We start from the raw sequence: 14,647 nt of genomic DNA, 5'->3' as shown, positions 1-14,647 counted from the left end.
CAGTTTTCTTATTTCTGCATCTTGTGTTAATGTTTTCCTGTATACCGTACGGAGCACAGACAGGAAAAGCCATCCCACTTGTCCTGCTGCTTTCAGCTCCAGCTTTGCCCCTTTTAGCTTCACACTCTCAACCGCATCTTCCACTAAAAGGGGAGTCACTTTCTCATCTAATGTCTCCCATAACACCGGCTCTGCCCACCGGTTCAGGAGCCCTGCCAAACCAGAGAACGGGTCAGTTGCTAACCACCCGGGAATGGATCTGGCTTCTGCCCCATGCTGCCTTCCGCTCTCTGCCTCACTTTTCTTACGTCCCCAAAGAGGCATTATTGACTTAAACCCCACTTCTGGTACCAAATGTTCTATCCAGGTGGCTGGTTCACCTGTTCGGTATAAGTCAATAAGGACGCTCAATGAAGGACCACACGCAAATCATGAATAAATTTGGCTTTACTACAATTTCAGATAAATGCAGGCATTTAGCACATTAACAATAGTGAAATAAGCATGACAATGAAAAGCACCTATTCATATATATTTACACTACAGATAGTATCTATGTATACGAATGAGCAAAGAGTTCATTGACAGAGTAAGAATAGTAAATAAATAAAAAAATCTATATAAATGTTTATATATCAGTACACTACAAAGAGCATCTATGCATACGTCTGAGTACAGAGTTCATTGACAGATATAAACTTGGAATAACTGTATACCAACATGTGATACACTACGATGTTCAGGGAGCAGAATATTAACGAGTTGAGCACTTCAGATAAGTTTTGATTTACTGCACACTAAAATGCACATTTCAGTTACTGTGGCAGACTCACACTACGATGTTCAGTAAAGCAGGAAAAGAACTATAAATGAGCTGAATTTCTCAGATTATAAACACAGTGCAAGTATAATAATCAATCATAATAATAGAGCAGAGAAACGAAAAGCCTTTCATCCCTGGGTGGAGCTTAACTTAGTCACTTAGTCCACGAGTGCTGGGAAGCCCTCTACCGCCCGCTTGGACCTCTCTCCCCCTCGAGCATCACGGTCTTGGAACAGCAAAACAGGGAGGCAGCGCTGGGTCTGAAGATGACAGTTTCATAACTCCATCTGCGAGCTTCAAAATTCCCTCACCCACCTTTCAGTGTTTAAATAACCTGAAGCTTGGATTCTAACCCCTTCCAGTATTTTCTAGCTATGTAGGTTATCAGTACATGTCTCTTGGCTGCCTTGCCATTCCCTGGCCATTGTTTTCATTCCATCTTTTACTGTGGTCTCGTTCTCAAGGCTGAGACTGACTCTCCTTTACAGCCTGTTTCTCACACATGCAGCTGCGAATAAGTTTATCTATGGAATGTCAAAAGAAAACAAGCTTGAAAGCGAACATCGTGAATTTCTTTCACGTTGTTCTGGCTTCGGCAGGCATCACGCTCATCTACACTGTTCAAGCTAATTAACCCTTCGCGTTACAATGTCTTCTGCATCTTTCCCTACAGCTACACTGATCAAAGCCCAAATTCCATAGTCAAGGCTTTTAACTGCACAGCTGCTTGCGACCACCTATTGATGATAGGGATGTCTAAGGATGGAACACACCACATTCGATCTTCCTCATGCGTGGAGCCGAGATCATCCCAGACTAAAGGCTCAAAAGTGACATTGAAGTTGCCTGCTACAATGATTTTAAAATACCTGGGGCACTGCCTAAGAAACGCTTCCAGCATGAGGAGCGTACTGGAGGACAAACTCCCCCCAACTCTTCTTGCATAGATAATAATTATTCCGGACTTCGACCCAAATAATAACCGAATACCTAATATATCAAGAGAGTCAATGGGTAACTGTAATATGCAACAGTTTAATGTTGTTGTAACCCATGTGGTTAGACCACTAGAGGGTCTACACCTCTTGCTAGGAAGTGCTGGAATATGAAAATTCAGAAACCCAGACCAAAAGAATGGATCCACTGCCCATGTTTCCTGGAAAGGCAGATATCGTAATTCTCAATAAATTGGTCAAAACCTGGCGAGGAGATAGTAGAACCTAAACCTGCCACATTCCAGGAGACAAGACGTATCTCATCATTCTGTGATGCTGGGTGCAACATAGATGTGATTGTGGCACCATTGGCTGGGCAATTAACTGACTGATTCAGCAATGTCTGGCAAGAGCTGTCAAAAATAGGAGAACTAATAGACTCAGGGGCAGGAACCCTTTAAGGCTCACATACTCTGTACTTTGTTCTTTCGCCAATACCTTTGAACCTTGTTCTGGCTAAACCACAGATAACGCCTTGAAGATCCTCTGCTCACTGACTTCTGCTATTTTTTGACAAATTTTATCCAGAATTTTTTCCATTGTATACGACTTGTGGCACTTGTTGGTACAATGATAAAATATTTAATCCTCTTCACCCTTCAATTTTAGTCTTTTGTGAACTTCATCTTGCCGTATTTCTGCAGCATCTCAAACTGTCTTCTGTCCAGCCGCAGTAGATATTAGCTTTTCTTTTGGATTAGTTTGGCATTGACACATTTTTCTTTGTTGAAGGAGTCCTCAGATTTTGTAGTTAGCAACACTCTGTCAGGGGGTAAAGATCCTCTGCTACCAAATGCTTCACTCATGTTTACGAATTCCTGGACTATAAGAAGCAGTAAGGCACATTTTCTCAGTTTTCACAAAAAACAGTGATGCACTGACTGCTCAATATCACGCCCGCCCCCCCCAGGGTAGGCGCAGGTACACCGGCTCAGATAGGCATGCCGAGAGGAATGTATGCATACAGAGGCACTTAGGCACACACATGGGAGGAACAGGTGCACTGGTACACAGGTACAAATACACATATATGCACACAGACAGGGGAGCACACTCAAAAGTATGTACAAATGTATATGTATCTTCATGCAACAAACACAGAGTTCCCTCTGCACCTGCCAACATCCGCCAGGCTCAGTTACACGGTTCTCCCCACCTGAGCCCAAAAACAATCCCTCCTCTCGCCTAAGTGCACTGTACGACCATGTTTCCTGACAATTCCAGGCTAACAGGAGAGGAAGGGGGGAAATGACCGACCTCCTGTCATGCCCTGCAAGCTGTCTCCACAGCAAGGCCCCAGAGTTCTCCAGGGACCCGAACCTATGCCCTGACCTTACCTACCAAGGTCAACACCTGCCACCCCAATCTCCAGCAGCTCCTCTTCACACAATTTGAATGCTCCCTCCTCCTCCTCACTATCCCCATCCCTTGCCCCACTAGGTTGATCAACTGCCTACAAAATCCTCCCAAAAGTTGGATATTGAAGCGTCCTTAGAAGCCAAATTTCCCTTAGTACTTGAATCAATCAATACTGTATACTCATGACTCCTCCTCACTCTCCATGTTAGCTCCCTCAAGGAAATCTGATTTGAAGGTTGATGTAAAAGTGGACCATTGGTCTCTAAATGCTACAGTTTCCCTTCCTTCAAGGTACATGTTTTATATACCTCTACTATGAGCATCTGATGTCCATTATAGCATGGCTCATGCCATAGCAACCTGAGTAACAATTAATAGTTGTGAAATTTGAGGGTTGGGAACACACAAAAAAGTAGTTCTGATCGTTAGGTATCTGATTCCTTTTTGAAGAAATTAGGTGAATGTATGTCAAGGTCAATTATATTGGTCTACACAAATATTGCTAAGGGTAGTATAGATTTGCTATCCATCAACGTCCAAAGTCAATAAATTGATATGTGATGTTGTGCATGGAATATTGTTGCAGTTTGATATTTCAGCCACAATATTGTCATTCCCACCACATCAAATATGCAAATGAGTCTAGTGAGAAGTGAGGTTGCCATGGTACCTCTTTTCTAGCAATAACTTTATCCTGGCTAGTGAAGCTTTAAACATAAGAAGTAAGAGGGGACGCATTTAAAATACATGTCTATGCACTATGTCTAGTTTTTTAAATAAGGGACAGCTGGAGGGTATTGCGTTCTAATAACAAGAGAAATATGGACTATTTCAATGGAGGACAAAAGTTACGTTTGTCCATTTGTGGTGTGGTCACACTTGTATGCATGTACTAGGTACTGCCCTGCCAGTGCAATTTCTGTGAGTAATAGATTTCTTAATCTCAAAACGTATTTTATTCATATTCTGTGTGAGCTATTGCCTGGGCACATACATACAATCTATTCATTGTACATGTATTATAATGATAATTAAAGATCAAGCTCTCTTCAGTCTGACCTAAAAAATCACTAACCCAAGCACATACGACACACAGCAGCAGCATCCGAATGGAAATCAGGGTTGTAAGGAAGGAAAAGATTACCAGGCATTTTCCTCCCAGGATCTCGAATGCTAACCTAGTCCAGCTCAACCAGGGCCCAACCGGGAGCGGCTTGCGGTGTTTAACTGTGGTGGAGCAGCGCGCGTGGGGTTTAAGTTAATTTTAAACATATGTAAAAACTTACCTGTATCATCGCTGACTTCACCACCAGGCAACTCTGTTGCAGGCAGGCTACTGGCACAGGCTTCCAGCCTGCCCTGCGGCCAATCCTGCCACTGCTCAGAGCACAGTAGGATTGGCTGGGAGCGCCCTGCCAGGGTGCTCCCAGGTAGACTGGGAGCCTGCGGCTGCTCTCTCCAGCCCGGCAACACAGTGCGGGGCTGGAGAGAGCCCGGTGCGCATGTGTGTTTGGCCAGCCCAAGAATGCAGGCCAAACATACATGCACATTGAGGTGGAGTGCTGTGCACTCCCCCTCAGTGTTCATCACAGTCCGTGGTCCTGCCCTTTTTTACATAGTTTATTATTGTTTTTTAGTAAAATGTTTACAGCTGCTGCTGCTGGGAGAGGGGTGATGCTCCTCCGTCCTACAGAGGAGCCGTGCCTGGCTCCAACCCTTCACTTTTTCCCACTCCGCACCGACTTAAGCTCTGCCATTCCACTACTGCAGCCCTTCCTGTAAGCCTTCTCCCATTCTCCACAGTAAAACCATCCCTTAGATACTGTATCACCGTTCCCCTCACATTTCCCACTACTCTTGCACACCCCACTGAAAATCTCCTTCTGAACAGCCCTTTCTTGTTGTGCATCTTAGGTAGCACTATATAAGTCATACATACATACCCATGTGTCAGAGCCTTTTTAATGAATCCTTTTCGATTCTTCAGTGTCAGTATATGCTCTTTGCTAGTGCAGTTTAAGGCTTCTGCTGCACCCCCTACAACTATGACTACAGCGTTTCCCGTTCCGATTCTTGATAGAAGGTAGTCAATTGACGAGTTGTTCACAGAACATATACCTAGAAGCAGAGAAACAGACCATAATATCTAACACCCAAAGTTCAAATGGAGAAACATTGAGATTCAGTGTGTCCTAAATAACAGATGATAAATACTGTGCTAAATAGAATGAGCTAGGGTGTAATCAAAACCAACTTACGTGCTCACACACACACACAGGGCCATCTCTAGGGTGGTGCGACCAGTGCCACCGCACCTGGTGCTGACTTCGGGTGGATGCACCATGTTTGCAGGCACATTATGCTTTTAAAAGTACCTGCTGCAGAGTTCCTCGCCTCCAAACGTTTTCAGGCAACAATAAATATGCCAGGATAACTCTGGTGAGATCAGATTCTCTTGCGGATGTTTTAAAGTAGCAGAGGTTATCTGCTGCAAAGAACGTGTACCAGGCAGATTAAGTGAATATAATGTAAATAGGTCAGTAGGTTACTAGAGAGATCATTTTGTTACTTGCAGTTTATAAGTTAAAATCCTAATAAAGAACAGAAAGCTATTAACTGTCCTCAAAGAAATGCATGCATACTGCAAGGTATTAGAGCATTATGACTTTTTCCGCAGCATTTCATTAGCCTAATGTTGCAAAAAGGGTTCATTTGGGTAGAAATCAATTCTTTTTATTAAAGAGAACCCCCAACCATGGTGTTACATTTTAAATTCTGAGTTTGTACTTACCGAGACCAAGCACTGAAACTATACAGCCTACAAGTATGGACGATGTTTGACTCCTACACCCTGTAGTACCCTGGCTTATGTAACATTTCTTATACACTGATTTACACACCTATGATTGATTGCCTCTGTGTAATGTGTGTGCAATGTAAAGTGCTCTGACACCCTGCACTGGCATGAGTGGCGCTATAAAACAAATTAAATGCATCTGACAAAGAGTGGGGTATGGAAACTAGACTGGCACTGTTAGAGGTTGGTAGTGAGGCAATCCATGTCGGAGGTTGTTATTGGGGGGTGCCACAAACATTGTTTTTCAAGGGTGCCACCAGCATGAAGGCTGGCCCTGCGGGCACACACACATTCACACACACACAAACACGTACACACACACACAAACACGTACACACACACACACACACACAGGAAAACATAACTAAATTATAAAGGTTTATATTATGTCAATTAAAAAGGTATCAACATATAGTGGTAACAGACTGCGAAATGGAAGGAACTGGAATGGCTACTGAAATTGGAAGACTGATTATAACAATAAACATTGTTCACATAAACTTAATTAGACTACATTCATTAGCTTTAAATACGTTTTGTGACAGATAAGAAAATTATGCTGACATTTGGATGCTGGCCCAGTGTGTAGGAACTTTCGGGTTGTGGCACATGGGAGACATTCAGTTTTACATTGTACAAAAGACGGGTCATAATGAAATTGAAAATGAACTGGAGTGATTAATGTTTAGGCAGTAGATGGCAAAACCTGCATTTCACGTTTCCTATAGCGTGATAAAGTTATGATTTCCCACAATATATATTTTGAGTAATGTGTTTTATAACTATAACTTATCTTTTGAATTTACCCCTACACCCCTGGTTAACACTTCGATTGTGCTGTGTTTGCGGCGTGTGCAGGGGTCTTTTTGAAAATGAAGAATATCATAATAAAGCACTCTACCATACCAATTCCATATTGAAGAAACCATACACATTAATTTTTCATTTTGCATTAGGTCAACCATAATGAAGGACTTACAGTGAAGAATACCATAATGTCAAAAGTTGGCATCCTAACTTAAAACTAATTCTTACTCATGCCCAAATCTTCTCTAATCCTAACTCCCTTTCACTCACCTTATCATGAACCCTAAACCCTTACCCTTACTATTATTCCTTTGCTGACCTTTAACCCAACCCTAACACTTACTCTTTACTCTTCCCTAAACCTAGTCGTACCCATGCATCTAACACTAAACCTAAGCCTATTTTAAACCTTATTCTATCCATCAAGTATATTGTAATCCCTTTTTAATTAATGGTTAATGAAGGGTATTTCTTCTTTTTTGATTTTTGGAAACTAAATGTATTTTTTATGGTTTCTTCTTTATCACATGATACTTTCTGTAGGCCTCCTCAACATGACCCACACTTCATTTCTTTTAATTTTACTTTAACTCTATTGTCTTTGGGAATGGGCAGGTGGTGGGTGTTATATGAACTATGCCCCTCATTACGAGTCTGGCGGTCTCAAGACCACCAGACTTGTGGTGGCGGTCAGACTGCAGCGTTTGTGGTGGTCTGACCACCACATTACAACCATGGCGGAGCTGCCACGGTCCAACCGCCAACACAACAGGTTGCCGCCAGTAGACATCCTGGCGGTATCGGCGGTTGTACTCCGACAGGTTGCCGCTGCATGCAGCGCCACCCTGGCAGATTATGACTTCCCATTCCACCAGCCTTTTCATGGGAGTTGGACTGCCATGGAAAGGCTGGTGGAATGAGGGTGTTGGGAGTCCCCTGGGGCCCCCATGGACTGCCCAAGTGCACTTGAAAGCGCAACGGGTGCTGCTGCACCTGCAGCACTGCCACATTGCCGCCGGCTCAATTACGTTTCAGTTTCTAGTATTAAGGCGGTGGTGTTCTGGCCGCACAGGCGGTCAGATGGCAGGACGAGTTTGGCGGAAGGCATCTGTCGCCCTCCAAACTCGTAATAAGGGCCTATGCTCTAGTGCAAAAACAGAACAAATGGTCTTTGGAACCATTTAGTACTTACAGACTTATCAATGATGCACTGAAGCTTTGATCTATTACACAGCACAAATATGTTTAGCACAGATTAAAAATGAAGGACACTGGATTTGCTCCATTTTTGTCTTTTGTTTTAAATTGAATGGAACAAATATCTAAATGAATCAAATGAATTTGCTTTGTTTACTACCACAGCACAAAGAACTCAAAATCATTTTAAACTTGTTTAAACACTATTTGTGGATAAGAAAAATGATGTATAAGCAAAGAGGTGTCATACTTTTAGCTACTGTTTTACCATCATTTTTCTCAGTTTTAGTCTGGTACTGGGGTGCAAAATGTTCATGGATAGAGATCACATTGCAGGCCAGTGAACCTTCTTCCTCTAAATATATTTATTATAATGCATCAGTTTACGTGTCTCTGGAAAATGTGACATTGAAGCAGATAGATGAGGAAAAGCATCCCCACTTCCATAGTAAACCAGGCTTGGGAGTACATAGACTATTGTAGTGCTTAGAGAGCATGTGAACAGAAATTGTTCCATTTGCCCTGACAGGCCGATAAACTAGCATATTTTAATTGTTGGGTAGGCAAGAAAATATGTGAAAACCGAAAACCTATTTCTGGATGTCCTATTTTGTGCTCCTTTTATGTAAAGGTGTTAAAAACGGACATAACACTCTTTCCAACACTTAGTATAAGGCAGGTATCTGCTCCTTCACTGTAATATGTACTGCAAGTAGAAATTAATGTGTCAAACTTCTTCTTCTATGAAAAGGAACTACAGAATAGAAATTCCACTGACAGGGTTTCATTAGTTGACAAATTCCAGAATAGAAATGAAGACAAAACCGGGCAAAGTAATATTTCACCAAGAAAAGCATTGACCATTTTGCGTTTGTAAGCCTGTGCATGCCGTTCATGCTGAAAAAACATTTTCATACAAGATAACTACTGAGCTGTTGAAATAGAACTAAGAATAATGTATCTACAATCCACAGATATGAACAGCTCAGCCTGGGCACTACTTTCTGTATTTAGGCGAGTTATGAAGGACTGATTATATCTAACTTGGGTAGAATATAGTAATGGCAATTTATATAAAACCCTTCTGCCCCACACTAATACTAATACCATGACACTCAGCAGGCAGAGACCTGATTGTAGCTCATACAGGCTGCATAACATTCCCTTATGCTGTTTGACACTCTTACACCAACATAAGAAAAAACTGCTTCAGGCCACGCCCACCACACATTACTGTACCAGTCCACAGCAATAAACCATCACCAAATGAACAGGGATGGAATATTAAAGAGACCTGCCACACGCTGCTGGACAATGGTGGACTTTAATCTAGTCCACTATTCCAAGCCCAACCAGCTACATACTATGACCACCTCTTGGCATCTTCCAATGACGATATGATAATAACAAAGCCCATCACTTTGTTTCTCCCTCCAACCTATCCCTGTCCAAGACTATAAAGGTTAGTTAAACTAAATATCTCAAAATGGAAAAAACCAATGCAGTTGCCAGCAAAGTAGACTATGATCATATGAATTACGGTAAAGGAACCTGCAGAGCTGCTCAGAGCTTCTGAAAACCATATCTCTTACACTTTTTTTTTCATTTTTCATATCACACTGGTAATCGCTCTTCACATATGGAAACAATTCCCACATAGGACCAAAACACATAAATCGGACTTCCAACCGCACAACCTACATAATGTTGCATGCTGCCCATGCGGGCAAGCGCTTCAGCTCCCCACATGGGGATGGCTTGAGACTTGTCCAGGTTCACATGCTGTGCATTATTCCGCTATCTAGGGGTTAGTCAGAAAACAATATTTGTCAAAAGTATTTTTTTTCTGTGGATGCTGCCCATAGCAGGCGTCAGTATGACTCACTGTAAACCTGACTGTGAACCCACAATGACTAGGATATGACCACCATCTTACGATTCTTTTTCCCCATTGAGTTATGCGATGGCTCTATTCTGTCTCCTATATTGTCTTATTTGCTGTCTTCATTTGGACTGTTCTTATTTACCTGGAAGGAGGTCACAAGTGATTCTGGAATATCCTTATTCTACATATCTATTGTTAAAAGTAAGTAACTAATTTCTGAACTATTGTAGATTCAAAACATGTGCTTCAATTATACAGAACGATTTCCTATAAGGGGGAGGTTGTGAATATCGAGTGGTTTCAAACTGTTTTAACATTATCCCCCTGTTTCTTCATGCCATGATTGAATATCTAATATGCAGTGCTCTGTAAAGGTGTGCATTGATTGCCATGTAGCTGCACTATAGATATAATTTATAGATACATTTCTTACGTATGCCAGTGAAGTTCCATTATTCCTTGTAAAATGTGCTTCCTTGCAAAGTTTTTCCAGCTAATGAGTAACATCTCTGAATTGTCTCCACAATCTGTCTAGCATCTCTACCCCTGGCTAAAGACTTCCCAAACAAATGAGAGGCATGTGGGTTAAAGATTGCTGTGCCTGCTTGACTGATCTTGTCTTATAAATAAAATACATGATGGCACTTCTAAACTCTAGCATATTTGAATACTTTTCTGCTATGGGCAATGGAATCTTAAACTAATATGAAAATATGAAATAACTTTGGTAAAAATGCGTATATGTTTTCATTTCCACTTTATCTGTTTGTATCTGCATTTGAATTATTTCTGTTTAAGATAAAAAATAACATAACCTCTTCTTATTCCACCAAAAAGGTGTTGTCTTTTATTGGTACTGGAAAAACATATAGGGGGTCATTCTGACCCAGGCGGTAAAAACCGCCAGGGCCAACGACCGCGGGAGCACCGCCAACAGGCTGGCGGTGCTCCCATGGGCATTCTGACCGCGGCGGTACAGCCGCGGTCAGAAACGGAAAACCGGCGGTGCACCGCCGGTTTCCCGCTGCCCTGGGGAATCCTCAAGCTGCGCCGCCATGGGGATTCCGAGCCCCATACCGCCATCCTGTTCCTGGCGGTTTTGGCCGCCAGGAAGAGGATGGCGGTATGGGGTGTCGTGGGGCCCCTGGGGGCCCCTGCAGTGCCCATGGCAATGGCATGGGCACTGCAGGGGCCCCCGTAACAGGGCCCCACAAAGACTGCACCCGTCGCACCCCTTCCACTCCGCCGGCTCCATTTGGAGCCGGCATCCTCATGGAAGGGTGTTTCCCGCTGGGCTGGCGGGCGGCCATCTGGCGGTCGCCCGCCAGCCCAGCGGGAAACTCAGAATGACCGCGGCGGTCTTTTGACCGCGCAGCGGTATTCTGCCGACGGGACTTTGGCGGGCGGCCTCCACCGCCCGCCAAGGTCAGAATGAGGGCCATAGTTTTAATAGTCTTCTAGGTCCCTTTTGAAGCTTAAATAATATTTATAATATATGTATGTAATAAATATAAAAAAGTATTTATTAGAAAGTAAAATACATTTTACGCAGTAAAATACAAACTTTAAGAAGAAAGAACAACATTTTAAACATAAGTCTTTATAGAAAAGCCCTTCAACGTGTTTTGTGTTCAATATTGGGATTATTGCTACAGTATTATTGAGAGTCATGTGACAGTAACAAGTATTTTGTAAAAGTGATGAAAACCAACTTGTATTTTCCACAACAAAAAATAGTTATTTTATCCATCATCTAACCACTTACCTGCTGCCATCAAATAATCCCTGAATAAAGGTATGCGGAAATTGCCATTTAATGTGGTCAGAAATGTTTTTATTCCTGGAAAAGCTTTGGAAAATCGAGTTGCCTCTGTTCCAAAATTACAGAAAGCGCCAATGCTCATAATTCCATGGGGGTGGCAGCCAAATATATAATTTTGATTTGGATCGAGGTCCGTTGTTTTCAAAAGCTGGGAGAAAAGAGAAATGACATGCACAAAAGTAACAGTGTTTACTAAGAGTGAGAAAAACAATTTAAAATAAAAAGTGCACGAGATTGGCAAACAAATATCACCCACCCCAATGACCTGTGCTATATGCAGCAAGGTATGTCATCCCCTTGTTCCATTTCCTTATCCCAATCCGTATTTTGGCCACCAATCCCTAAAATTCTGTCAACTGTTTCCATCGCCCCTATAACGAGTTATTCATAACCCCCTTCCCTCACTTTCTTTGCGTCAGTTACATTTGGATCGTGGTAAGAGACAATGGGCCTGATTACAACTTTGGAGGAGGTGTTAATCTGTCCCAAATGTGACGGATATACCACCAGACGTATTACGAGTTCTATAGGATATAATGGACTCGTAATACGGCTGGTGGTATATCCGTCACTTTTGGGACGGATTTACACCTTCCTCCAAAATTGTAATCAGGCCCAGTGTCTTTGGTTTGGCTAGGGCATGGATACTCAAAGTACGGCCCGCGGGCCTCATGCGGCCCCTCTGACCTTTACATGCGGCCCCCTGGCCAACAGGAGCACTGAGCAGCTGTTTGCTCGACTCCACACTAACAGTAAAAATATTAAATAGACACACACTCATTTATTTCAAACTTAAAAGAAAGGAAATAACTAGGGACTCCTGCACTTAACTTTAGAAACACCTTCATTTTTAAAGACATCTTGCAGCATAAGTGTCATAAACTAAGAGTCTCTTCAAAATTAAAAAAAGTGTATTGAGTTAACATGCAGAACCTTTTCACCTTAGAACAATTTATTTTATCAGTGCATTGAGATGTATTCATTTAAAAGTGATAGTTTTCAAACATAAATTTGGAAACATTAATTCTTCCCCTTACCCTGATAACAGTACCAGTAGTAAATTAAAGAGACAAGTCACTTGGTATGTGCACTTTATGGGTAGGCTGGGTTCCTATCATACATGAACAACATTATAGTTTATTAAATGAAACATAGAAGCAGGTAAGAAGCAGCAAATGAAACATAGAAGCAGGTTAGAAGCAGCAAATGAAACATAGAAGCAGTTTAGAAGCAGCGCACACCATGAAATCATGTAATTCGAGGTCCTCTCATATGTGATAATGCAGAAAAAGGAGGGGAAGTGATATTAAACAATTGCCTAGGCTCACGCAATTTAGAAAAGTGGATAAGCCAGGATTAATTCCAGGTTTTCTGGTTTCCCATTGTTTATTTCAGCCACTAGATGTATATCCTTCGCTTCTCCTACACCTATCTTGCCACCAATCCCCCCCAGCCACCCCACCCGACCGCCACTGCCCTGGCATTAATGCGGCCCCCGGGCACATCACAGATGAAACTTTTTGGCCCCTGGGAAAATGTTTGCGAGTACCCATGGGCTAGGGGAATGACCTGATTGACGCACCAAGGCAACTTTGGAATGAGAGCGCCCTGTCTTCTGCTTCCTCTGCTGAGTTACTTGAATATGATTTCCCAGAGTATGAAATGGGAACAGAAGCAGAAATTCTGCTCTCCCAAATTATTTGAGAACATGATAGGACTTTCATCAGTACTGGAATCCAGACTATGCAGACATTGGTTGTGTGGTGTAGGTGGTAACATAGGAATAAACTGTTTGACGAAGAGGTCAGGTAATCAGAATACTGTTCTCTAGGAATTAATAAAACAGTAAAAGGCATTTGAATAAAAAGCAACAACTCATAATATTTGTGCATGATAAAAAATACTATAGTATTAGGAGAGTAGTAAATATTCCTGGTGCCCCTTCGTATGTTTCACCGCTAGCACACAGCATCTATATGCCTGATACAATCCACTCAAGAGAAACAGGCAGCATGCCTTCTCTTTTGTACTTACATAAGTAGTGTCAGTCTTGATCTCTAGGAGACTACAGATACAAGTCACCTGCCTACCCATTTTTTTCAATGGCAGGATTTACAGAGATAAAAGTGAAGCTAATGCACATAACATAATCCTTATAGAAAACAATTGGTGGCCAAAAGAGAATGGGCTAAATACTAGAGTGGGGCCATAGCTCGTGAACCAAACAAGGGTTAAATATTATAATCATGGCCACAAATTAGGCACACATGCTGATCAATATAAAATCCATGATAGGGTTTGGGCCTGCTGGCCATAGATCCAAGAGTCAGTGGTCCTTAGAGTTGGGGGCTACCAGTCCTACCTCTGATTGAATGAGCACCAACGGGTACACCTAAATGGCAGCCTCTCAGTCCCTATGTATGTAGAGCTGAGTTTAAGTTGTCTCATTTGTATCCTATTGCATTGGGCCATCATGTCACTATGTCATCAACAGTCCATCTCTGCTGTATACAAAAAAATCAATTTGGTGGAGGACATACTGCACAAAACACATCAGCGTGCTGTGCTGCCACCCTGCAATTTCAAAAGAGCTGGTTGGTTATCTACTAGCGGATTCAAGGACATATGTACCCAAATGTATTACCATAGAGACTTTCTATAAGAATGAACTCCTCTATGTGTGGTGAATCACTGATGCCATGTACAATGTGGATGGTGTGTTATACAGGGTGATTAAATGAACGCCAGTTATACTGCAGGCATGAAATGCTGATGTGTGGCAAAACATTATTTCCTAGGGACAACTGTGGGTGCAAATAAGTCTCTCCTGATCTCAAATTGTGTTGGGTTAGTAAATTCCATTTAACCTCATTCATTAACACCTCCCAATCTGCGGACAACA

General features: G+C 42.2%; 1 protein-coding gene across 2 annotated transcripts in view; it reads right to left on the bottom strand.

The window, feature by feature from the left end:
* Nucleotides 1-14,647, bottom strand: part of LOC138265609 (diacylglycerol O-acyltransferase 2-like) — a 502,849-nt gene that overhangs the window by 98,142 nt on the left and 390,060 nt on the right. For both annotated transcript variants that reach the window (XM_069213472.1, XM_069213473.1), the window contains exons 6-7: nucleotides 11,689-11,893; nucleotides 5,121-5,295 (exon numbers count right to left, since the gene is read on the bottom strand). In XM_069213472.1, the coding sequence (XP_069069573.1) occupies nucleotides 5,121-5,295; nucleotides 11,689-11,893 (380 nt within the window). The remainder of the gene's footprint in view (nucleotides 1-5,120; nucleotides 5,296-11,688; nucleotides 11,894-14,647) is intronic.

The sequence above is a fragment of the Pleurodeles waltl genome, chromosome 11 (genome assembly GCF_031143425.1).
Source record: "Pleurodeles waltl isolate 20211129_DDA chromosome 11, aPleWal1.hap1.20221129, whole genome shotgun sequence".
Classification (NCBI taxonomy): domain Eukaryota; kingdom Metazoa; phylum Chordata; class Amphibia; order Caudata; family Salamandridae; genus Pleurodeles; species Pleurodeles waltl.
The sequence above is the reverse complement of the archived record's forward strand: the minus strand, read 5'-3'. Positions and strand labels throughout refer to the sequence as shown.